We start from the raw sequence: 27,816 nt of genomic DNA, 5'->3' as shown, positions 1-27,816 counted from the left end.
ATTGTATACAATATTACAGCCAACACAGGCAACACAGTCTTGTTTCTTTACTGGGACATTTTGATAAATAGTCCAGTCCCTAATGCATGACGTATAACAGTATCAGTAGCTAGGATAGCATACCCATCCCAATGAAAATTATTTATTCTTTTATTTAATCAAACATTCTTTGTAGACAAAATCAACAAAATATTTAGGAACTTTAGACTCACCTCTAACATGACAACACAAATCTGTTTAACACACTGGATGATGGCATCAGGAGTGCCTGATATAGTAACTGCACGTTCTGTTGAATTGGGCAGCATGTCCCCTGCTACTTGAACTTGAGCACCTGTAGACTAAAATAATGATACATAAGCAGATTGTTGAATACAGCATTCACAAATACAAAATAATTTACACAAGTAGTATTTATGATGCTCAATTATACACAATTTTAGCACCACTCAAGCTAACACGTGCTCAATTCCCTTCTTTCTAATCTTTTGATGTCAAAATAAGGTATGTATATAAGTGACACATACAAGCCCATGGGAAAGATATAGGTTTCTTTTAATATCCTGAGGTGTAAAAGCTGGACTCATTATAAAGCAGAAATATCACCACATCTTTTATCCTTATTGAAACCTCTAAGGCAGTGGTCCTCAACCCTGGTCCTCAGGGCCCACTAACAGGCCAGGTTTGCAAGGTAACTGAAATACATTCCAGGTGATATCATTTGCTGCTCAGTGATTGCAGTACTCTAGTCTGCATCTCCCCAAGGTAATACTTAAAATCTGGCCTGTTAGTGGGCCCTGAGGACCGGAGTTGAGGACCACTGCTCTAAGGGACCAAATTCATGTAGCACTTGGTCCCATTTTAATCACTTCTGTGGGATCCTTCTAAAAGATGGAAATCATTCTCTGATTGGATAAGGTGGAAAGCATGACATCACTACCCTGCCTTTCCACCTCATCCAATCAGAGAACACTTTGCATTCATTGAGAAAATGTAAAGCAATCTCTGAATGGTGCCTGTTCTGATTGGGTGATCTCCTGTGTTCACAAGGCAGCAGGGCAGCTAGTGAAGATCACGGTAGTATTGGTGTCTAGAGCAGGGATTCCCAAACTACGGCCCTGCAGCTGTTGCAGAACTACACATCCCATGAGGCATTGTAAAACTCTGACATTCACATACATGGCTAGGCATGATGGGAATTTTAGTTCCTGAAAAACTGGAGGGCCATAGTTTGGGAATCCCTGTTCTAGAGGGATCCACAAGTATGGTATATGCATAGTTACATAGGTCCAAGGTGGACCAATTTACCTATATAAAAATATTCATACCTGGAACTGTTCTTTAAAGATGTTAAATGCAAAGGTGTTATTTAAAACTGCCTATTTAGCTGAATTTTCAAACTAAAGCTATTCTATATGTTTATATGCTATATACTTTGTGACCTCTCTTTGTACCCGCCTGTTCAACTGTGTCCCATTGACAGAGTTACAAATAATAATAAGTAGGTTCACAGTTTGTAATCCATCTTATATCATCTTGTTTTCATTTATTAAAAATATACACACTATTCTATAGTATATATTATATCAGTGTGACAAGTATGTATTGTTTGGTCACAACAGTGTACAGTCCAGGATTACCCTACTACAAGGCATACATTTTGCCATTGATGTATTTATTTAGCAATTTTATTTAACACTTTCTTACTTAATTTAGCATTATTTCTGGAGTTCTCCATTAAGCACACATCCAAAACCAAGAAGCAAATTAAAATAAAGCCATCTTAAGGCTAAATTATATTACAGTTTTATTGAGAGTTCACTGCATCTGCGGAAATATTTTATGTAAGTTGTGTATGTTAAGTTTAGGCAATTTCTTTAAACTTTAGCCTAGACATATCACACTGCAAAACACCTTCCTCATTTTCGGAAGGTTATGCAGAATACAGTAAATGTAATTTACAAAATGTAAGGGCAAATTGGTCTAGGAAAGAAAGAAAAACACAGTAAGAGTGTCTTTTACCTCCAGTGTCAAAATTCAAACATGTTTCTAATGGAATCATTTGCTTCTTTCCTGTTGAAAGACTGCTTTCTAAAGCAGCTTTCAAGTTTTCAAAAAAGAATTCTTCAAAGTAACCCTCATAGTCACACATATGCATTCAAAGCTTGTTGTAATGATTATTTCTCAGACAGAAACTATTTAAAAGCACCTCAGAAATCAGCAACATAATGAAAATAAAGAGCTACTGTATGCATTTGCCCTGCAGAATAAAACAATAAAGAGCTGCTGCAAATATACATATATCAGAATGATTCCCGTGCATAATCTTATAAAGCCACAGCTCCAGTTTATATGGGCCATAAATGTTCTCACCACAACACAGTACATGGAGATACACTGTGAGTGAAGCATTACCATTATCCCTTCTGTAACCCTTCATAGTGAGCAAAAGGGGTAAGCTATTCAGTCCCCATCATATGACCTTGTTTTTAAGTGCAACTGCATTCCCTATTGCATCATCAATAGTGTTTACAGCAAGTCTTTCTAGGCCTAGATGCAAACAAGAATAAGAGTGCCCATGAAACTAATGTGACAGATCTTAGCTTTGCTTGTGTCAATAAAAGGAGTATCTGAATAGGTGAGTTATAACTAGTCGTAACTATTTGTTTTCATCACATACATGACCTAACCTTTGCAATCAATGCAGCATATTAAGGCATGACATGTAACAATAGAGCAAAGAGAAACCCCTCAATAGTGCTGCTTTTGCAACATAATAAAAAGTCTACATAAGTCCCTGGTCACACCGGTGCGACTTGGCATGCGATTTGATAGTTTCATGAAAAGTCGCACCCTATTGTCCGCAATGGAAGCAGTCAAATAGGTGTGACTCCGACTCTGTTGAATTCAGATTTTGAAAGTAGTTCTTGCACTACGTTTTGCAGGTTCAGATGCAACTTGCATTGACATCTGTGCATGAAGTCACACAGATGTCTTCCAAGTCACACCTAAAGTCGTAGCTGACATGCAACTTTGAAATTGTGCAGCTTCAAGTGAAGTTGCATGATTTCAAAGTCAGAGTCAGTGTAAACGAAGACTTAGAGCAGACTGGGTGTGAGTTTTCCCTTTTTATGTAGAAAGCTAGAAAAAATAGTTTACAATGATTTTAGGAAGTTTGGTCCTAATACTAAGAATAATTAAGCAGGAATGGTTTCCCACATTAAATAGTAATATCTAAATTGGCAATAGAGCCTAAAATGGACTGGATAATTTTCCTATCAAATAATATTGAAACTTATAAAAACTAAAGAAAAATAAGAGAATATATTGATCCAATTTAGACAACGTTACTGGAATTTTCTTCTTTGTATGTCATCAGCATTTTCTAAACTTTATTAGCTACCATCTCTGAGGCTATGTTGCTTATCATTGCTTTGCTGCATAGCATGCAGGTCAAATTCACTTGCTTCATACTTGTTCCAGGTCAGTGATTTATTAGGTAGTGAGCACTAGGGTGCAGGAAGGATGAGAGTGTCACAACTGTTTTAACAGTCCAATAGAAGTGTTTATTCAATAGAGGAAAGCCAATGAATTTGGGGGCTCAGCAATACCCCTTCATCAGAGCTAAGGGCATAAAATATATACAGACATGCCTTCAGCCCTAATGAAGTGGGATTGTTGAGCTCCTGAAACACATCTGGGGATCTCTACTATACCCCCACTGCTAGAGAGCAACTTTTAGGGACCCAATCTTTGACTATGGATCAAATAATATTTAAGTCCAGCGCTCCTACACTACACACTTACTAAAAAATCAGCAATGGTAACTTTCATTTTTCAGTCTGGGCAGCTTCCAGTTTGTTTGACATATGGCTTGTTGGATAATATGGCATATTGGTTGTATGGCCCAACTTTGCTGTTAAATCTTCAGCCAGTGTCTTATATAGTCAATGTATGACAGGACATGGCGTAGTCTACAATTAATCAAAAGTGCTATTAAGCTAAATATAGCACTGAATTTGTTATGTACACACAGTGATGGCTGCCATTGTTTGGACCAAACCAATGTTCATGAATACACACTCTATTTTTGTCATTAGGACTAGAGAATATGGCTTACTAGATCATATACACACAATTTACTGAGGCAGTTGGTTTAGAGAGAATTAATGTTCAGAAATACAAAATAATTTGTTTTGTGATACACTGGGTTTACAACTAGCTTTTTGAACAAGTGCCAACCAAAATGCACAAGCTGATTTAATACTATTTGTAAAATACACTTTGTCTTACCTCTCTGATTTCTTTAATTTTAGACCCTCCTTTTCCTATAAGAGATCCGCACTGGCTTGCAGGCACAACTAGCCGTAGAGTTACAGGTGGTTTGCTTGTTACTGTGCTGTTTGTCATGGAAGCATTGATATCCTGTAAAACATTAAAAAAAAATGTATATATTATCAGTTTAGCCAGTGATAAAATGTAAACGGGTGATTTAGTAAGGAATGCAAGATTTACACTAGCTCATCCAGATAAGAAGTGTTGTCAAAATGTTGCAGTCTTTGCATACAACATTCCAACTGAAAAGGGTAGTGCCTTATGGCATCCTGTGAGAACAGGTGGCACACTAAGGTCTTATTATGTTTCTTGTTAATATGAAAACAAATTGGGAACAGGTTTGCTGGGATGAATAAATATCACTCATATCATGTCATATCATCATATCATAATTCCAAAAATATGCTTAAAGGAAAACTGTTATTACCTGGGACCAATTTTATTTACATGTTTTTAACAAATGTTTAATACTTTTTTCAATATGAAATACATTTTTTCACCACTGGCAGCTAAAAGAGAAGGAAAAGTAAGTGTGTTGCTGTAAATCGGGCATTTTATCAAAGCAGTTGCTTTGCCTTGCATGGGAAAGCATTGATTTGATTAAAAGCTGCCATTACAAAAGCCACTACAGCTAACAAATTTTAGAGGTCTAAAAGTAGTAAAAAATATTTATAAGTAAAAAGCACTAACGATATAAATGACATTGCTGCTTGCCCATTTTACTCTTCTGTAATATATGCATGGAGACAATAGCATCGTTTCTCAATGTTCCATAAAATGCCTTGTTTTGACTAGATTAAAACACCATGGGAATAACAAGACTGAACTGTATTATTTCACTTATTTAAATAATAAAAATGACACCTGTTGAGAAATGAGCTTAGGGATTAGCATAAATCCTTCAATAATTTAGAAAACCCAGACACACTACAATTGGCAGTTGTCCTTTCCCTAACCTTATAAATGTAAGAAGTACTTAAGCAGTATATATTTTCTCTTTATTTTCTCCTGTGCTGTATTTGGCTGGCATTCATTTAAAGACAATTGTGCTACAGTAGCAATGATGTCTTAAATAGGAACTTCAGCCAAAACATGTATTAGTTGCATGGGAATTGGAAATCACTATGGTTGGTAAATACTGATTAACTGATCCAAGCTGTATCTGGGGCCTCAACTTGCCCCTGCTATTTGGAGGTGAAATGTCAGACCCTCTGCTGCCAACTAATGCATGGTGTGGGACAAAGCATTATGAAAGGGTGGGGCTTAAAGTGTATGTATAGTTAAAACCTTTTGGGAAGGGTTAAAACGCCTGTCAGGTTTTCATTGTTATCAGTATCCCCACTGAGAAGATTTACCCTCTAGTTGTCAATGGAACAGGAATAGAGGGAAAATCCTCTGAAGACACCTGCTCAGGTAACACCGGTCTAATGCTAGCCTTACACCTGTATAATTTCATTCAAAGGAGAAAGTATAAAAAATTGACCAGACCATTCAATGTATCATTCATGGACCCCACTCATTTTTAATGACTGTTTGTATGGTTGCCATGTCAATGTCCTGACGAAGAAACATTTTGGTGTGTGATGTAAGGAAGCAAGATCAGCAATTAGAAGTTTGTTCTTTTCCATTGGAATTAACAAAAATTTTCCATCGTTGCCCTTCAATTTTTTTTAATTGCTCTGGTCAAAACTGATTGCTGCATTGTCCAAATTATTTCCAAGATAATCCAACAAATGTTCTGAAAATGACAATTTTCTAACACAATTCTACAGGTGTAAGGCCAAGGGGGATTCCTCTAATAATGGAGATACTTCCTTTCACTTCCTGTTGCATCTCTAAGATGGAATGTAAAAAGAAATCTCCCAATGGAGCACAGACAGCAAAAACAAAAACTGACTAAGGCTTAAAGTAGAAGGAAAGGCTAAAATGAAACACTTACAATTAAAAGTCCCCCCCTCCCAATTATTCTCATGTTTTAACCTTCCACATTGGATGCCTGTGAGTGACGTCATGGCTCTGTGTATATCAGTTCTGTGATCAAGCAGCTCATTAAAGTATTACTAAACCACAACAGGTTTGGGGGTTGAATATGTTCAGCACAGGGCCAATCAGCACTGTCCAGACAGAGGGCCAGGGGTCATGAATCCTCATAGGACAGTCATAGGATAATGAAAACTCCTTCCACAAGCTTTAACCAGACACTGATAGAAGTCACAAGACTGTTATATACTGCTGATGAGAAAAGGTATTTAGCATTTACTAAGATATTTGCATTTCCATGTTCTGTGTAGTGCGACACCAGATATAGTGAATGTAGGGTCCTGGGTTTAGTAACACTTTAAGTAAGTAAATAATGTAAAGTACACTACCATTTTTATAAATGGCTTGTTAAATGCACACATTTTGGGAGAAAGCAGCAAATGAGTAGTAATAATGTAAGTATTGCTGCACTATACAGGAGCCTTTTCTCAAGAGATCTGGGATCCTCAGATTTGTCAGGATCTCAGGGATGGCTGAGTGATCTCAGGGCACTTAAATGAATGGCGCAGAAGCTGGGGTTCTGAAGTAAATTTTTTACTGCTAATTTTTGTTGAGCAGCAATTTAAACGGTGAAGGGGGGGGGGGGGGGGCTAAAATGAGGGTTAGATATTTTTACTGCAAAGTCCACTTTCAAAACCATTTAAGAAGGGAAAAAGGCTGTAAAGGATGGGGTTAATATTCACATATTCTACTAACCATTCCACTAAACTTTATTTTGTTTAAGAGCTATGGCCTCCAGCAGAATCTTGATATTTGACACTTTTCCAAGTGTGTATGTGAAGATTTTAATGGAGGCCATGAGACTGATTTCCTAAAACTGGGGAGTCCAAAATCTGGTGCAGCTCCGCATAGAAACCAGCTTCCAGGTTTTTTTTTGTCAAAGCTTTATTGAACAAGCTGAAGTTAGAGGCTGATGTGGGCGGAGGTGCACAAGCGAACTGACTCTTGGCATATGAGCTAATTGGAACTTGGAGCTTAAATGTATCCAAAACTACAAACAGGTTAATTAGTTACCAACACATATAAGCTTTCTGACCTCAAGTTGTTTTAGTAAAAGGAGGTTGGAATGTGTCAATTTGCTTCTATGCTGATGTATAGAGTGAAGTGTGGAATGTCATTTAATTTGGTACTAAGAAATGAGTGCCATGAGGTCAAAGCCAAGAAAAAAACTTGTTCCTGACAGCAAAGGGCGTATACTGTTCAGATCTGGACTTCTAATTATAGCAGGAAGATAATAGCAATTCATAAGTGTGACGGGAATGTAGAGAGAGACACCAGGCTTTACAGCTGAAACTGTGACATGCAGCTGTAAAAATACATCCCAAAATGTAGACATTATTATATCATGCTGCACTATGGGGCAGTATACGCTATGGACGGTATTACTTAAGAGGCCACAAAACACTATTTTACTGTAAGTCTATTATTACATGAAAAAGACTGTGTTAAAAAGGAGATAATCTGAGTTATGTCTGTTGCCTGCTGAAAACCTGTTATTCATCTTATTACAATGGCTTCACATAACTTCATCTGCTGATTTCAACACTCCTATTAGCCAGAAATGTTGCCCATCATAATAATGGGCTAATAGGAAAGACAAGAAGGTCAGCTTTTGACATTAATAAAAAATATCAACTTTTGCATAGGACCATGGGTTGGGATTACGGGTTCAGTTACTATAATTAAATATGTGTATTGTTGATTTTTATGCAAAAATACCATTTCCTTTAGTAACAATGCAGTATCTTTTTTTTATTTCCAGGAGAGTTTTAGACTACTGTATATATAGAATGACTTTAGCCATGAGTCTCAAAACTAAAGATACAAAACATCATATCATTTAGATTATGTGGGAATACCTAATTGTTAGTCATTTGCACAGAGTTGACCCATCTGCTTGATATTTTAACAACTTTTTTGGGGTGGCTTCTGGTCCGATACATGTGTTTATGTATTGGTAAATTTGTATTACCAAGACTAGTGCTTTGATTTTAAAATATTACATGTCCAATCATTAGGAATATGTATCCTTAGAGTATTTCCAGGAAGAACAAATCTTTGGATAAAAGATACTGGAAAAAGTAAAATAATGTGCAAGAAACTCAATAAGAGTGAGCAGAAAATGTAAATGTGTGTTCACCGCCAAAATATTTGGAAGAAAAGAGCAATAACCAAGTATCCACTTAAACAGCGTAAAAGATCAAATTTGTCCTCTTTAAAAACAAGTGCATGGGGGCATAGCAGATTAGTTGGAAGCTTTTTTGAGGGGTTAATCTATTTTTAGAAAAATATATATATAAATATATATAAGTGACTTGCAACTGTGACCATTAATTCAGCTTTATGTTGAGGATTTCTGAAGGCCACATACTCCTGCAATTAAGATATATAGAAACCTTGACAGACGTTAAGGTATAATAATTAATGAATAACAATTGAATAATTTTTTTATTATCTTTATCAAGAATTAATTTTTGAGAGCTGTATGTGTTAAACTAAATTTAAATACCCAACTGGGGATGATCAAGTTTTAAATATGTACACACCTCTTTGAATAGAACTCTATAAATTACTAAAATGTTTTGAAGCTGTAAAGAATTGATCGACATATTTCTCCATATGTAATTATTTTGAATGGTTACAAATTCTTTTAACATAGGGTTTAGCCAAAATAGGTTATTGGGGGAGTATGTTCAAAGGATATGAAAAAAAGGATTTTATAAGAGCTGGATTTTTAGCGGTCTGGGTAATGTTCCTTCATGTATATATTATTTATTTAAAATTAAAAGGTTGCTTTGAGTTTAGCCAATTTTAAAAGGTGATGTTATTCCATCACCTATTCTATCACTTTTTTAAAGTTAATCAATCATATTTTTGGCTACATACATTCTAGGTACATCAAAACAAAAGGTTAGAGTTACAGCTTGTTTTCCTAAAAAATTAGCTGCAGCTTGAATAGCCTGCCCCTTGCAAGCTGTTTCAGAGTGGGAACCTTGCTCTCTAGGGAAGTTGTGATCTGTTAGCTGAGGTCTGACACCTCCTTGGTGATTCAGAGTCACGGCTCTCCAATCATTGGAGAGCATAAGCTTTGCTATTTGCAGAGCTTTAAGATTGGCTCAGTAGGGGACATATCCGACCTCTGCAATAAGACCACTGCTTTAACATGGGATCTTACTCTGTAGCTGCTCACCCTTGACAAGCTTTACTACTCAGGCCGTGTCTGCTTTATAAAAAGCAAACTGTATGACATTGAATATCTTTTGTTTTGAAGCATTTTGAAGAATGTATTTAGTTGTTTTAAATTGAGGGTTTATTTAGGCTGTAAGGTTTCTGTTATGTATATATCTATGTGTCAACTTTATAAGTTTAACAATGAGAGCAGAGGAAATGAGAAGAGTAACTTACGATTCTGATCCTTAACACCTGACCATAATTACTTCTAATTGAAATTAAATAATTGTTTTAGCTGGATGTCCCCTTTAAATATTTTCCCCAAACAAATAGAAGTATTAATGTATTATTATGTATAAATGTAGTTATGTATTAATTAAAATGCTAGCACAGCTCCATGGTTTATTCATTCCAAATCTAAAGTAAAAATGCAATACAAATCTAAATATTTTCATACTAAAAAAATAATGCTTAATACTCCAACCACATTGAATCCTTGTGTTTTTGCAAGGCCAAAAAAAAAAAAAAAAGCCAGAAGCATGAACTGTACATCCAAAAGAAAACACCAATTACAAGCAAGGTAGCTTAGCATATTCAGTACAGCGTAGTGTGGAAAGCAGAGACCTGAGATTTGGGGAAACAAAACAAGCTCACTAAAATGGATGGCCCAAAAAAGCAACGTGATCTGAGATCAGGACTCAATAAACTTCCCACATTTTATGGAAAGAGACAATCTTTTGCAGACAGTGCGGTTTATATTTTGGACAGAGAAGGAAAACAACCCCTAAACAGTAGTGCGACTTGGACACCATCTGTCACCCCAATAGAATGCTGTTTTACCATCTCTACCCTTTGGATTTGACAATAATTCACACTTTCAGCAACGTAACTTGAAATATTAACGCATATCCCAAAGTTCATGGTGATGGCATTATGCAAATAGGCCAGGTTGGTTTTAATAAACTTTCACACCTTCTATCATGTTCTTGGACAACTATCATCTGCCAATAGGCATCCCATGGTGATTGGGCTTTAAGCGGAGTTCCACTCAAAAGTGAAACTTCCGCTTATCTGTCTTCTCCCCTCCTCCGGTGCCACATTTGGCATGTTTCAGGGGGGAGCTGGTACCTATTTTTGACGGCATGGTAAGTCAGAGGTTCGGCCCCCTCCCTCTGCCTCCAGGCCAATTACAGAGCGCATCGCGCTTTGCGAATGCACAGTAGGGACCCAGCCGTGAAAGGGTTCACTGCTGGGTTCCCTTACCAGCAATGGTGGCGGCAACACCCAACAGCCAATGGAATCATCCGCTGCAGTTGCGACATCGCTGGATTCCAGGACAGGTATGTGTAGCTGCTAACTTTTAATTTTTGGAGGGGGGAGCGGAACACTGCTTTAAGTTACTGAGTTACCCATGTGGCTAGAAGTGGAGAGTTATGTTCCTGACACACATTCGAACTGAAGAAACCGCTTTAATGAACATCAAAAGTCTTCTGAATTACAAAACAACTTTAGGTTGTTATAATCTAATCTACAACTCTATTAAACTAATAATATTTTTTCCTTAGCCATTGGCTACTGATTAACTATTGTATTATGTCTAATGTTCTGCCCTCTAAAACGTTATACTCTCCAAAATTGAAAACGGAGTTCAAAAAACCAAAATAAATGAGAACAGTATTTGTTCTCCAGTGTCTGCCACTAACCGTCATTGCTATTGGGGAGAGAGAGAGGGGAGTAAGAGAAAGAGAGGGGGTGGAGTCAGAGAGAGAGGGGTGAGAGAAAGAGAGGGGGTAAGAGAAAGGGGGTCAAAAAGAGAGAGAGGGGGGGTGAGCGAGAGAGGCTGGGTAAGAGAGAGAGGCAGGGTAAGAGAGGGGGGGGGTGAGAGAGAGAGGGGGGTGAGAGAGAGAAGGAGATGAGAGAGAGGGAGGTGAGAGAGAGAGAGGGGGGCGAGCAAGAGAGATAGGGTTGATAGAGAAATGGGGTAGAGAGAGAGAGGGGAGTCAGAGAGAGAGGGGGGGAGTTAGAGAGAGAGGGGGTGAGGGGGATGAGAAAGAGAAGGAGGGTGTTCAAAATATTACTTACAATCATGGCCCCAGGCTCAAGCAGCCAGGATCTACAGCTGCTGGGTCCTCTAAATTGAAATCTACCACCTTCACAAGCCCTTTCACAGCAGTGTGTGCAAGTCGGGTGGTGGAGTCTGTGGCAGGGCAGACTCACAGGGATAGGATGGGAAGTGGAGCTGATTAAGCCTCCTCCATCCTGTTTGTACTGTACACACTGTACGGGGCAATTCCGATCAGATCAGCATTCTTCAGTGCACCCGCTCCCTCTTCCCGGCTGGCAAGGGAGATGATGCAGTGGATCTAGTGCTGCAGTTAAAATACAATGGATTACTCGGGGTGTGTAGTGCATGACAGGGCACAGTGTGTCCCCCTTCCCTCTTGCCCCACGTGCCACGCACACTTCTGTACACTGGATGATACACTGGATGGCACTGGCGCAAGGGGTGATTAGAGTGTGCCCAGGCACATTTGGCACCCCCATGCGTACTCCTATGCTCAGTGATAAGAATATTGTAAAGGTCCAAGGACAGGCTGTGTCTGTGATTCTGATATGTTAAATAGAAGAAAGACTTATTAAATGGCAAACAGGCTTATACATAAACAATTAAAGAAACAAAGTATACTAATTTTAAAATATTACTTTACTCAAACAAGGTCAGAGCAAGATGGATACTGATTGGTTGCTGTGGGTACAGCCCTACTATACCATGGTTTTGTTAAAAAAGATGCAAAATACATAATACAATATGTATACCACATACAGACCAATACTGTGCTATGTCGCTCTGAATGTCTACTACTCTTGTTAAGTCAAGTCCTACAGAAATTGCACTGATGCCTGGAATTCCTCTAGGCAGTGTCCATGTAACCTTAGCTTCACAGGTTCAAATCTCTGCTAAGATAATCTTACATAGTTTACATTGTGAAAATGCAGCCAGCCATACTTTTGTTTTGTAATTCTTTGAAGAGTTGAAGTGTAAAGGGCACATTTATTCTGATACAAACAGAACTAAAATAAATCCTAAGCTAATTTGCCAGCTGAAGTTATATTAATATATATGAAAACATGTTGCAATGAATAAAAATTGCATTTCCAAAATATATGGCTGCAACCAAGACAGCATTTTTGCATGTGCATCCCATAGCAATTGAGCTTTTTGCTTTTAGTTTAAAACCAATATTACAATAACCCAACTACAATTTTTTTTTTTTTTTTTGCTGTACTATTTCTTTGACATGTTTTAATGAATGCCAGCATTATTATTGCAGAGAGTCTGTAACCCCTTGAGCATTCCTCCAATAAGTGATAAATGCACATGATAAATGAATGATGATTACACCCCAGAGATCCTAAACAAAATGAACTCACATTATATGATTCATGTCTATTGGATGCAAGTGGATCTGTAGTTTAATTGGAAACTAGACCCAAACTAATTCTGCTGGGTCTCCTAGAAGATTCCAGTTTTTCCAACTACCAGAAACCTCATATACCCTAGGCTGTAATATGGGCTCAGGGGCAAAACTTGTAAATAATTCTGCCCTTTTATAAAAATAAATATATATTAACAGATACTGTCAAACCAAATTTGATAAAATATGGGTGCACTGGAATCTCAGCACTTAGCTGTCGGTGGAAGCTATTCACATGGAGAACTACCTGAAAATGATCAGCCCTGGACACAGACTGAGCAGCCATGATTATCTAAAGGAGCTGTCAAGTTTCCTATTGCTTTCAATGGAACATCTGCCCGTAGCTAACTCTTGCAACTAACTGCTAATAGCCCAGTTGACAAATGCGAATGGGGCCTAAAGCAGTGCTCAGGTTGGGAGAGAGAGAAACAAAACAAGCAGCCAATCAGTTGTGCTGCAGTGCTCATATGCTAGAAAACTATCTTTGATATGAGCATTGTAGCACTGCCAATTGTCTCCTTGTTCTGCTTTTTCTATCCCACCCTGATCTCTGTTATACAGGATTTGCAAAAGGCTAATGGGAGAAAAGGGATCAGCTCACCAGTCTACTGTTTCTCATTTCACTGGCAGAGGGACAAACCCTCTAAAGTTTACATAACTGCAGATCATCAGCCAAACATAACACGGAAACCGTGGCAAAGTCGCAGGAAAAAATTCGTTTTTGGTGCATTTTTGAGTCACACGTTCATTTTTCCCAGGTGTGGGTAATCCAAAAACACACCAGAAATACACAGCAAATGGATCTGAAACACATATGTGTTTTTACTGCGATTTTGTTATAGAGTAGTGTGAAAGTACCCTAAGGCTTTGGTCTGATGCTAGAATCTACATGTTAATGTATTTTATCCCTAATGCACTGTTTGTACATCTTCTCACACCTATTAAAGAAATTTAAAAAAAATGTAAACAAACATGAACTGCTTATGAAACGCCATTAATATAAAAGCAGTTTAATGGATTGTAATAGAATGATGATTCTATTAGAATATGTTAAACAGCTTTTGCAATAATTGGCCATTTTATTTTCTAAGTGAAACAAGGAAAAACATCGACTTTTAACATCTTAAACTGATATAGAACAAGCATGCCTATCTGTTTGATTAGATTTAGGCTAAAGCCTTGCATTTGCATCACATTAAAATTTATGAGGGGTAAACAGCTGGTCACTAGCATAATAAATAATAAAACAACTACATAATGTCAATACTTAATAAGAAATATTACACCCTTTTGCTTCATTACACTTTGCAAATATTTAATTTTCCAATTAATGCAATTCATAATATAAAACCACTTAGATGAAGCAAAAAGAGAAAAGAAAAACCTTAGGTGAATGAAATGTATACCCTCTGAAATGTAAAACATTGACATCAATACATAATTGAATCATACAGTTACGGAGTTGAAAGTGTGCAATTATTCTTTCAATGTCAATCCGCTTTGGGACCAGACTGTAAGGGCTTTTCTTTTTTTCTTGCCATTAATGTGCATTACTGGAAGCAATAGCTTCTCCCTAAAGTCTACAGAAAGGCAAAAGAAAAGGATCAAACAGCTTGCAAATTGACCCATTATTCCTGCTCCAGCACTGTTACAGCTAAAAGCGTTTTAAGTGAATGAAGCCGCCTTTTGCCATTAAACAGTGCATTAGGTAATTTGTGTAGGGTTTTAAAACAAACAAACTAGAAATATTCCCCAAAATAATGTATTCTTTGACAAGTTCGGTATTTAAGTGAAACAAATATTTCACAATGTGGTAGAACTGATAAAATGCAAAAGACCAAAACCAATAATAAAACTACAGTAATAAAGAAAGTAGAAGGAAGAAAAAAATTGTAATTTTTAAATAGCAATATCAGTGTCTTTGGCAATTTAATGCTAACATACCATGAGAAATGTTTATTAAATTAAATAGAAGATTTAAAGTAAAAGTAACTACACTAGTATATATTCATGCATTCATGAAAAAACATCTACACAATGTTGGCTTATGGCTGCACTTCTAGACCATGGCTGTACCTATTTTATATCCTCATTGTGACTGTTCCTTCTGAGCTTGGCTGCACTTCTAGATCATAGCTGTACCTATTGTGCTTGTAGCTCATGTCTTGCACTTTATTATTACCTCATTGCAGCTGTACGTCATAGTACATGAATGTGGTTTTGTTATCATTAGGATTGTGCTCTGCAGAAGCAAGTAAGGGTTTCGGAAAAACGAAGGCAACATAAAGTTAATGATTGGCATGAAATGTCATAATAATGACCCAAAATACTTCAAATTTCTGGTGATACAGGAGATACAGGTCAAATGGAAGGGTGAGGACTTTACTGGTTTCTTGAATCACAGATAGGACCAGTAGATGTTCAGGTTGGGCACAATATACCCAGTTTGGTATATTAAATTTTGAATTGTTATTTACGATTTCAGTGTTGTCCCTTAATTTGTAAGCATTTAAGTTTTTGAATGAGTTTATGTTTCACTCTTCATCTTCATCATATCTTTTAGGGCTGCTTTGTTGGATGCAATTTTAGTTTGATCTGCAGTAGCCTTTCTCAAACTTTTCAATGCAGAGGAAATAACTTTTCAGTCTCAGGGAACCAGTGCTAAAAATTATGATATCTAAAACTCACGATACATTAATGTTGTGGTCAGTGGAAAAAATGCTCCTTGCGCTTGTGGTTGTTGGGAAAAATTACCCCCTTACAGATAGCTAAGAAGATCAATGGTGTCTGTGGGAACCTATCTAAGAAGCAAAAACTGCTCATTGCCCAAGGAATCCCTAGCCACCTTTGAAGGAACCCTGGTTGGGAAAACCTGGGATTGAGTTAGATTAATTAATATGTCCCCAGCAAAGCTGAGGAGACAGACCCGCATAGTGCGTCTCAACATGTTGATTTGGTCATTATATTTTCATATATATATCCCTCTGTCGATATAACCTTATTTAGGATAATTATTATATCTTATTGCTATTTTTGTTATTTATTTTTAATCTGCAATTTTAATCTGATCTGCACTGCAAAGGGTTAACATTTTTGAGCCAGTAACCTATGGTGAGCCATGATAACTGTGAACAGAGAGCTGGCCTCTTGCAGGAGATCCAGGGATAGTGGTCCTGATAAGCACATACTTCTGGATGTTTTTTTGTGTTTTTATTTGTTTTTAATAAAGGTCAGTTGTTTTTACTATCCAAGGAGAAGTGTCCTTTCTCTTTTTATTAGATAACTACAATAATACCAGTACAGTTTGGATGTGACAGCTTGCAAACTGAGGACAGACCAGTGGTGGGGGCAGTAGAGAGCCGTCTGCAGCACAGTCTGTATGTTTTGGAGAGGAGAATTTGTGGTAGAGAGGCTTAGAAAGCAGAAGAGCTGAAAAACACTTAAAGTAGAACTAAAGACAACACTTTTTTTCATTTTTGATAGAGTAAGGGAGGGTTTTAACCCCTGTCAGTATTTTTTTGCCATCTGTGTCCCATTGGGGGGGGGTTCACTTCCTGTCCCATAACCAAAACAGGAAGTGAAAGGGAATCCCTTCAAAGTAAATTAATTTCTGGGTGCCACTAGGGTACCCAGAACTAGTGTGCCTATTGGAAGATTTCCCCTCTGTTCCTGCTTTGGTGTCAATATGGGATTTTCTTTTACCTTCACTTTCAGTGATAATGGTAAACAGGACACATAGAGAGGGTGAATCTCCCTAATGGGGGCGCAGACAGCCTGATATGTTTTTTAATCACTCTCCACTCCACTGCCAAAAACTAAAATGTTTTGATTTTAGTTATACTTTAAGTTCTGCAATGAGTGTGACTGTATCGCTTCTCGGCCTTTTGGCTAAGATCAAGTGTAGTATCGACTTTAGCCCTTAGGGGTGTCTCTGCTTTACGGCTAGGACAATCAGAAACATTTGTATCTATCCAAGCCATTTGGTCCTTGTGGGGTACCCTCTGCTCAGCCTTGTAGGATCGTTGATTAAATTCAGCTTCACCTACTCGCTGCTATTGGGTTAGAGGCTTAGCCCCCACAAGGAACGAGATTGCGATCTTCCCTCCTCCCCCCCACTCTGCGCTACTACCTTCGGGCAGTAGGCGCACAAGGGCCTTTTTAAAGGCTGCGAAAGAGTGAAGACGCCGAGGAATAAGAAGGAAGCCGCCGAAGTTCTCCTGAAGCGACTACCGACGAACTCCTCCGTCATGGGGAAGAGCACTGGGAAGAAGAAGCATGTCCCCGCCACTTCTGCCAAGACTCTGGGAGAAGTCGCTTCAACCTCCACCCCCACCCCGGCGGCCATTAGCCAGTCAGGCTCAGCAAGGTCAACCAGGTCCGCAGACGGGCTTCCTACCCTGGAACCCTGGATGAGGCAGACAGTGGTGCTGCAGCTGAAGGAGGTGGACGGAAGAATCCCCGACATGACCCCGGAAATCTTCGGCAAGAAAATGATCCTCGAGCAGGGGTTCAGCAAGGCGGAGACCCTGTCCGTACAGACCTTCATGAAAGGTATATTTTATATAACTTTTGTGTCTCTACAGGTCTGTAGAAGGTACTGGGAAGCGGTGAAGAATTGTGGCCCGGATTCCCCTTTCCGCAACTTTGTTGCGAATACTCCCATTCAACGGGATGAAAGGCGGGTGACGGTGTCCATGAGGAATCCCCATACCCCAGGAAAAGACATCGCTACCTACCTCCAGAGGTTTTGCATCGTGGCCAAAGACCCAGTCAGAATCCTCGATGTCAACGGCTTCTGGACAGGTAAGTGGGCAGTTTCTTGCAGGTTAAGGAGAGAGCCTTCGGGGGATCTCCAGCACCTGAAGCCCCACCTCTCTCTGGGAGCCTCCGCAGGACTCCTGTACTATGCAGACATGCCCCATACCTGCCACAGGTGTGGCAAGCAGGGTCACGTAAGTATGGAATGTCAGGAACCTTCTTGCAGGTTCTGTCGGGTTGCAGGCCATGAGACCAAGGATTGCCCGAGGTCCAAGACCTGTAACCTCTGCGGATTGGCGGAGCACGTCTACAGAGACTGCCCCCAGAGATCCCGGTCCTACGCTGGAGCCCTGATCAAGGGCAAAGCTCCAGACAGCGCTGGGAAAATGAAGCCAGGGGAAAAGACAGCGAAGGAACCGCGGAAAGCCACTGGTGAGTCCCCCCTCCCCAGGCCCCTACCACCTCCTCCGACCCATCCCTCCCCACCCCCTCTGAGTCGGAGGTGACCCCACCTGCCCCTCCCCCCTCCCAGTCCCCCCCCCCCCTGTCCTCCATGGAGGACTTCCCCACCCTGCCCACCGCCACCCCCACCCCCACCCCCACCAGCAAAGGCCGGAAACGGAACCTAGATAGTCCGACAACTGAAGAACCCACCAAGCGGCCCACCGTGGCCCAGCAACATGACATCGCTGGACTGGACCCAGTGGTGGAGGACCTCGAGGACCTCGAGTCTGCGGGGGAAGACGAAGGAGAAATGCAGGAAGGTAAGGATCTGGCCCCCCCAGGGACTGACCTCACCCAGGACCTGATGGACAGCATCCTCGAGGAGAACGGCCTGAACCAGGACACCGGACAGGCACAAGAGGCAGTGGAAGAACCACCCCCCCCCTCAGGGGAGGTAAGTTCAGCCCACCTGCTAGCTAGCCCCTTCATCTCCTTTACATGATGGCAGAGATCTCCATCTTTTCCATTAATGTTAGGAGCATCAAGGATGCGTCTAGAAGACAGGTGGCGCTGACTTTTCTTTCCACTCAGCAGAGTGATGTCTACATGCGCCAGGAGTGTGCCCTACCCTTCTCGAGGAGGTACACTCATCTGTCCTCCCAGTGGACCCATGGTCCCTCCTACTGGTCCGGGGGTGTCGATTGTAAGTCTGCAGGGGTAGCCATTCTTGTCAGGGGTGGTCGTTTCACGGTTGACTCCGTCCAGGAGCTCGTCTGTGGCCGTCTTTTGGTCGTAGACGGCTCATGGGCGGGAGAGCCAGTTAGGCTCATCAACGTGTACGCCTCCCCAGATAAGAATGAGCGACTGGAGCTTTTCCAGACCCTGCGGACCCAACTCGTCACCACCAGGGCAGTAGTAATCGGCGGTGATTTTAACTGTCCGATTGAGGAGGATGGGCGCAGCTCCAGCATGTACGCAAAGCTCGACACCACGTCTAGGCTGCTCAGGGAGATGATTGCGGAGGCTTCCTTGAAGGACGCCGTGGGATCCATAGGGAAAGGTTCCATGAACTATTCGTGGAGCCGTCCAGATGGATCTGTGCGTTCTAGGATAGACTTCGTGCTCACCTCCAAGACAGTCAGACATCGCGGGTTCTCCATGGTCCCCTGCTTTTTCTCTGACCACAGGGCCATTCACTTTCGGGGTGACCTGGGCGAGGGCTTTGCCCCCGGTCCGGGCTCCTGGAAGCTGAATGGTACCCTGCTGGAAAATGAGGAACTGCTGGAGGAACTCAGGGAGGCCTACATTACCTGGAAGGAGGACAAGAGGTTCTTCAGAAAGGTAAGTGACTACTGGGAGTTTGTGAAAGTCAAGCTACGCAGCTTCTTTCAGGCAAGGGGACACCAGCAAGTGTGTGCCAGGAAGAGGGAACTCAGGAGACTGCAACGTCAGATGCAGTCCCTGCAGGACCTTCACCACTGCAGCTGGGACGTTAGGCAGGGCCTGGAGGACACCAAGAAGAGCCTGAAAGGACACTTCGAGGAAGAATCCAGGCACCTCGTCTTCCGTTCCAAGGTGGAGAATCTTGAGAAAGGTGAGAAATGTAACTCTTTCTTTTTCAGGAAACTCCACTCAGGACACACTCCCTTGTCTGAGCTGCGGGACGAGACCGGAACACTCCAGAAGGGGAAGGAGGCTGTGATGCAAGTGGTCAGCGACTACTACACCAACCTCTACTCCCCGAAAGAAACAGATACGGCTGAGGCCGACAGGTTCTTGTCAGGTATCACTAACCAAATTGATCCTGCAGGTATGTCGGCAATCAACGCCCCCTTGGCGCTGGAGGAGCTGCACTCTGCCGTCAGATCCTTTAGGCAAGGCAGGACCCCGGGCTGCGACGGTCTCCCAGCGGAGCTCTATGTAGCGCTGTGGGATCTCGTTGGCCCGGACCTGCTCGAGCTGTATGAGGAGATGGTGGTGGAGGGCACAATGCCTCCGTCGCTGAGGGAGGGGATGATCACGATTTTGTATAAGCGTAAGGGGGAGAGAGGGGATCTGAAAAATTGGCGTCCCATCTCTCTCTTGAACGTGGACTACAAAATCTTCGCCAAGGTTCTGGCCAACAGGCTGAAATCTGTCATCGGACAGATCATCCACCCGGATCAGACTTGCGGCATTCCTGGTCGCAGGATTGCGGACAGCCTTGCGCTTGTCCGGGACACGGTCCAGTACATTCGAGGCCGCCGTGTGCACGCGGCCCTGGTCAGCCTTGACCAGGAAAAGGCCTTTGACCGTGTCTCCCATGAGTTTATGTGCAGAGCTCTGCGCAGGTTTGGTCTTGGGGACATGTTTTGTTCGTATGTGAATGTGATGTATAATGACATTTGTAGTACGGTGTTGGTGAATGGCTGGAAAACTGACCCTTTCCCTGTTCTCTCTGGGGTCAGACAAGGCTGCCCTCTCTCACCTCTGCTTTTTGTTTGCTGTATAGAGCTCTTTGCCGAATGCATCCGACAGAACCCAGAGATCAGAGGGATCACCGCACCGGGACCGGACAGAAGGGTTGTCAAGTGCTCACTCTACATGGACGACGTAACGGTGTTCTGTGCTGACCAGCTCTCCATCGACTCGCTCGTCCAGACCTGTGAGGACTTCGGCAAAGCTTCAGGGGCAAAAGTCAACTGCTGGAAGTCAGAGATCATGCTCTTCGGAAAGTGGTTCCTGCCTTCTTCTGCATCCATCCCTTTCAGCATCAAGGCGGACTTCATCAAAATTCTTGGAGTTTGGTTTGGAGCTGAGGGCGCAGCCCTGAAGTCTTGGGAGGAGAGACTGTCCAAGATGAGACAAAAGTTTGGACTATGGAGCCTCAGAGAACTCACCATCGAAGGGAAAACACTGGTACTCCGCAGCGAGATCCTCCCTGTGTTGCAGTACCTCGCCCAGGCCTGGCCCCCCGGGTCAACACCTGCAAGGCCATCACCAGGGCGGTGTTCCACTTCATCTGGGGCTCCAAGATGGACAGAGTGAAGCGAGCAGTCATGTTCAAGGAACCCCTCAAGGGCGGTAAGGGCGTGCCCGACATCGCAACGTTACTGGGGGTGTTCTTTGCCTGCAACTGCATCCGCAGAACTTTGAATGACAGAACTTCGGACTCTGGAGGCAACTCTATGTCCCGTTTTTTCCTCCTGCCTCTCTGGAGGTCCCTTGGATGGGACAAATGGGACAGCTCCATCCCCTACAACTGGGACACTCCTTGGTACTACTTGGACACTTTCAAGTTCATCAAGGAGCTGGGGCTGCATGGAGTTAAGCCCGACTTGTGGAAGCCAAAAACTATCTACAAGTTGATCAGAGCATCGGACATTGCTGAGACTGTTCCAGGCCTCCCTTCAGCCACTTGCAAAGTGGTCTGGAGGAATGTTTCTTCAAAGAGACTCACCAACAGGCATAAAGATCTGGCGTGGATGGCTGTCCAGGGGGGTTTGCCACTCAGGACATTTATGCATGCCAGAAACTTGTGCAGATATAGGCACTGCCCCTTTTGTATCATCCATGAGGAAACGTCATTTCACGTTTTCTGGGAGTGCTCATTTGCACAGAGCCTGTTGAGGGCCTTGGAACCTGAACTGAGAGACTTTGTCCCACAGACTGCCATCACACATTTTGCTGTGCTGAATGGACTTTTTCATGGTACTTTTACACAGGAGGACATTGACAACGCCTGGCGGGTGTTGTGTTGCTTTAAGGACGCTTTATGGTGCGCCAGAAAGCGCCTTATCCACCAGCGGGAGAGGACGTCCATTGAGGACTGTCGCAGACTGGTTCACAGTCTGCTCAGAGACTATAACCTGATGGATCTCATGGAGGAAGAGGAGGTCTGAAGATTTCCCCTTCCCCCACTCTCCCTTGTGTGTCTTTGTCCATTCAATAAAGCTTCGGGCCTGTGATTTCATTCCCCTCCCCTTACCCCTCTCTCCCACCCCCCCCATCACACCTGTTGCTTTTTGAAATGTTATAGTATTGATATAGTTTGAGTAATGCACGTATACAATGTCTTTAGTTTCATGCTTCAGGGGTATTGCGGCGTCATGCATGATGTGATGGCACGGGGTAGCATTACTCCGCACAACACATCAGGCATCATACCGCAGAATGTAAGTATTTGATTGAATGTATTTATTTGTATGACCGGAAATGTATTGTAATGTAGTGTATCTATGCGCTGCGTCGCAGTACAGGGGAGAATGTACCCCGACAAAGTATTGTTTTTTGTATATCTTTTATGCAAATAAAGATTACATTTTCAACCAAAAAAATGAGTGTGACTGTCACAGACACCTGGACAGTATGTTTTAAAACACAGTGTAATACTTGCTAGCTGTTGTACACCATCCAGTGGATTTGGAGTGAGAGGTTTCTGGTAATTAGAAATGGGCATCATCCATTGGATTTGGGGTGAGAGGTATCTGGTAATTAGAAATGGGCTGCAAACCCCCCCCCCACCCCCCCTGTTCGGTTTGCAGCAGAACTCCCAAACAGGGGAACATTTCTAACCTGAACGGGGAAACCCATTGAAGTCTAGGGGAGCCGAACAGCAAAAATGAAAGTAAATGAAATACAAAAAAACTATCAGCGCAAACCTATTATATGTGATAAAATAACTCAACACCAATTCACTGTGCATAAATCAGGTGTGTGAACTTATAAATCAATAGTGGTGTCCGGCAGCATGCACCAATCGTGTTTCACAAATCACAATAAACTATAAATCATACAAAAATGTGATGCGCCAGAAATATAAAATCAAAAAGTGATGACAATAAATCATATCCAGTTCATAAGGCACATAGCAATGTGTGTGCTTCCAATAAAATGATATAAAGAGTGTCCCGTGTTCAGATGAAGAAAATCCAGTGATGAAAACAACTTGTAATCACCAATATAGTGAATCCCTCCACCAGGTGAATCAGCCTCTCACCTTTCTGAAGGACCCAAACGGGCCAGCAATCACATGTATCATTGATCAGACTTCCAGGAAAGAGCCACACTATATTGCACCTCGAGGGATCCCGGGACATATAGAAAACAGATGAAGAAATCTAGTGCTCTCCGCTTACTAATGAGGGTGTGCTTTATTAGAGAAAGGCAGATCAACTCACATTTGTCGGGCACTCAGCTGTGCCTGCTGTATAATCGATGTCAGCGATCTGTTACCAGAGAGAGACTCTGCGTCGCCACGCACGCTCCGCCCCCCTATACGCGTTACGTCGAGCGTAATGCTCCTTTGACTTCCTCGGTAGGGGTGGCTAGTGCGTGCCAAGCCTCACTTTAAATACATCAACTCTCAGGTGGATTGGCCAGCAGATCTCAGTCCCTCCCCCCGCTCATAGCTCAGTACAGGACACTGGAACCTCCGAACCAGGCATGTTTACGGCGGTGTCACTGGCTCATATCGCTAATGGGGCAATTTTATTGTATGGGCATTGATCAGATTACTATTGCACATTTGCGGAGATCGCGTGGTGGCGCAGACATCTCTCTGGTTTACATTAAAACAGCTAAGACACATAATCACAAAATCTCATACCATAATTATCACATATTAAAAATACATCAATAAGCTAAAATCTGGAATAATAAATGTTGGCTATTAAAATTTAAAAAATTATTCATGGCCCAATGGGAAGCAGAAGAGGTTTTATCCAACAGACCCCCAGAACTGATCTTTTACAAGAGATTTATAGACGATCTGATCATGATATGGGAGGGAGATTTGAATTCTTTTAATGATTTTAAAGCTAGAATGAATTTTAACAATAGGAACATTGTTTTATTATGGACTGAGAGCAAAGAAAAGATACAGTTCCTCGATTTAGAGATTTTTGTTCTAGACGGCCAGTTACACACTAAACATTTTTTTAAACCTACTGACCGTAACTCGTATTTGTCTATGGACAGCTGCCACCACAGGAATTGGCTTTTTAACATTCCGAGGGGTCAACTGATCCGTATTAAGAGGAACTGCTCTAAGGAGGAAGATTTCAAAGCACAGTCCCAAATACTGGTAGACAGGTTCAAAACGAAAGGGTACGATATGAAAAAAGTGTCTTCTGATTTACAACAAGTATCCAATCTGAGCAGAACAGAACTTTTAGCCAACAAGGCTGTTACATCCAGGGATGATAATATAAACAACAACAACTTTAAACTAGTGCTGGATTACAACGTTCAGCATAAACAGGTTGAACGTATTGTAAGAAAGCACTGGGGGGTGCTTAAACAAGATGGAATTTTAGGACCCCACCTCCCGGAGAGACCTGGCTTCATATATAGGAGAGCCCCTATTTTGAAGGACAGGCTGGCCCCGGGAGTGATAGATCCCCCTAGACCCAAGAAAAATACTATTTTTCAGTTCTTGTCTGGATTCCATGCGTGCGGCAGATGTGGTGTTTGCCAGCAGACTAAAAAGAACACCAAAAAGAAGAAAACTTTTATATGCAATAGCACAGGTAAAGAATACCAGATCAAAGACCTAATAACATGTACCACAATTGGGGTTGTTTACATGATGGAATGTGGGTGCGGACTCCAGTACGTAGGACGCACCTCCAGAGCCCTAAATGTGAGGATAGGGGAACATATCTCTAACATAAAGAAGGAGGAGGTTTCACACAACGTATCCAAGCACTTTAAAATATTTCATGATAAGAAACCTCACTCCCTGAAATTCTGGGGAATTGAACATGTCCAACCACACTGGCGAGGAGGCAACTATATTCGCCAGCTAAGTAGAAGGGAATCCTTTTGGGTCTACGAGGCCAAGGTGTTGGCACCCAGAGGTTTAAATAAGGATTTCGATCTAAATTGTTTCATTAGTAATAAATAACACCCCATCATGCATTATATATTTTTATCTGAGACTAAAACATTTTTTTATTTATTTATTTATTTTTTTTTTTTTATAATATATTTTTAAAAATTTTTTTTTTTTTTTTTTTTTTTTTTATAAATTTTAATAGCCAACATTTATTATTCCAGATTTTAGCTTATTGATGTATTTTTAATATGTGATAATTATGGTATGAGATTTTGTGATTATGTGTATAGCTGTTTTAATGTAAACCAGAGAGATGTCTGCGCCACCACGCGATCTCCGCAAATGTGCAATAGTAATCTGATCAATGCCCATACAATAAAATTGCCCCATTAGCGATATGAGCCAGTGACACCGCCGTAAACATGCCTGGTTCGGAGGTTCCAGTGTCCTGTACTGAGCTATGAGCGGGGGGAGGGACTGAGATCTGCTGGCCAATCCACCTGAGAGTTGATGTATTTAAAGTGAGGCTTGGCACGCACTAGCCACCCCTACCGAGGAAGTCAAAGGAGCATTACGCTCGACGTAACGCGTATAGGGGGGCGGAGCGTGCGTGGCCGACGCAGAGTCTCTCTCTGGTAACAGATCGCTGACATCGATTATACAGCAGGCACAGCTGAGTGCCCGACAAATGTGAGTTGATCTGCCTTTCTCTAATAAAGCACACCCTCATTAGTAAGCGGAGAGCACTAGATTTCTTCATCTGTTTTCTATATGTCCCGGGATCCCTCGAGGTGCAATATAGTGTGGCTCTTTCCTGGAAGTCTGATCAATGATACATGTGATTGCTGGCCCGTTTGGGTCCTTCAGAAAGGTGAGAGGCTGATTCACCTGGTGGAGGGATTCACTATATTGGTGATTACAAGTTGTTTTCATCACTGGATTTTCTTCATCTGAACACGGGACACTCTTTATATCATTTTATTGGAAGCACACACATTGCTATGTGCCTTATGAACTGGATATGATTTATTGTCATCACTTTTTGATTTTATATTTCTGGCGCATCACATTTTTGTATGATTTATGAGCAAAAATGAAAGTGCCTATTTTGAGCAGTTATTTTAATGATGCTTAAAGTGCAAAAATAAAAATGAAAAATTCCTTTAAAAATAGTGCCTGCAGGAATAAAGCAAATTCTTTTCCTGCAACCCGTGGTTGCAGGAAAGAAATTCCCTCTTTGTATGGCCAACCTAACAGGGAATCCAAAGTTTAATTTGACAAAGCAAATCAGTAAACAATTTGACAGTGTCCAGGTACACACTATATTTTTTATCAGAAGTTATTGAAAATTGTATGAACAAAGGATAATTACATAAACAAGTACAACATCCATAAGTATTATTGGGATTACTATAAGTAATTAACTAGTATACACAGAAATGAATATGATAGGAAGTCATATAAGATTGTTATATTTGTGTCAATACAATTTATGTTAAGGTAAAAATTCTCAAGTAAGAGGGATAACGTATAGAAAGCTGGGAGGAAGAGAAAAAGTGTGAGATAGAAGGGGTGATATAAGCTATGAGATTCGAGGAAGTCAAGGAGCTGTTGGGGGAGCCCTAAAAATTGTGTGTCGTTAGCCCTCAGTTGTCTCGAAATCAGACAGTAGTCGTCAATGAGTGGATGACCATGCCATAGTCCCTGGAATATTTGAATGCAACCCATGTTCTCCAAGTTTTGTTAAATTTGTCTATGTTGTCGTGTGCTATGGCCCTGGTCTCTTCCATAGCATAAAGGTATTCTACAGATTTAAACCATTATAGAAGTGTAGGAGCTTGTGTAGATTTCCAATGTCTTGTGATTGAAGACTTCGCCGCTGTGAGTAGATGTCTGGTTAGACATTTTTTATATTTATTCAGCCTGCAATTTGAAATGTGCAAAAGACAACATGGTGGTTTTTGTTATTTGCTTTGTCATTTTTATGACGCCACGCCAGAAATATTAAATGGTTGGGCACTCCCACCATATGTGTATCAGGGTACCCTTCTCTTCTCCGCATCACCAGAACCATCAATGAAGTTTATCTGGTGTGTTTTACCAGTGGCACACACTAATCTTTGATCTTAGTACTGTGCTGCTCACTGCCACACAAAGACACAGTAATGAGCTGCAGGGAGAACACAGGCAATATTGGTGATTATTGCTTTGTTCTCTATCTGCTTTTTTGGGGCACAACTTCTAGAAATCAGTCCCTTTTTGTTTGGGCTGTGTAATAAAACAAACATACATACTCACCTCTGACCACTGATCCCTCAATTCTCAGTCTGCTCTGAGTTTTATATTAACCACTTGCCGACCGCCGCCCGACTATATACGACGGCGGTCAGTCCCTCACAGGCAAAGTGACATACTGCTATGTAGGACCGTTGATCTCTGCTGTTACACACACAGCCACATCCAATCACAGTTAGAAGCACGCCCCTAGGGACACACTTAACCCCTCCCTCTCCAATAAAGTTAACCCCTTCCCTCCCAGTGTCATTTTTACAGTAACAGTGCATACGTATAGCACTGATTACTGTAGTAATGTCACTGGTACCCCCAAAAGTGTCAAAAATGTCAGTCAAGGGTCCGATCTGTCCGCCGCAATGTCGCAGTCCCGCAAATAAAAAAAAAAGGAAGATCGCCGCCATTACTCGTTAAAAAAACCCAATAAAAATGACAAAAATCTGAGGCTCAGCCCAACTCTGTTCTGTTTCGGGTGTGAGATGG

At 41.4% G+C, this 27,816-nt stretch overlaps 1 protein-coding gene across 12 annotated transcripts in view; it reads right to left on the bottom strand.

The window, feature by feature from the left end:
• Positions 1-27,816, bottom strand: part of LOC309556114 (poly(rC)-binding protein 3-like) — a 1,192,398-nt gene that overhangs the window by 45,654 nt on the left and 1,118,928 nt on the right. For all 12 annotated transcript variants that reach the window (XM_082258445.1, XM_082258444.1, XM_082258447.1 and 9 more), the window contains 2 exons: positions 4,294-4,425; positions 213-341 (listed from right to left, as the gene is read on the bottom strand). In XM_082258445.1, the coding sequence (XP_082114571.1) occupies positions 213-341; positions 4,294-4,425 (261 nt within the window). The remainder of the gene's footprint in view (positions 1-212; positions 342-4,293; positions 4,426-27,816) is intronic.

Source organism: Pelophylax lessonae (assembly GCF_965119305.1).
Source record: "Pelophylax lessonae genome assembly, chromosome: 5".
Taxonomy (NCBI): Eukaryota; Metazoa; Chordata; class Amphibia; order Anura; family Ranidae; genus Pelophylax; species Pelophylax lessonae.
The sequence above is the reverse complement of the archived record's forward strand: the minus strand, read 5'-3'. Positions and strand labels throughout refer to the sequence as shown.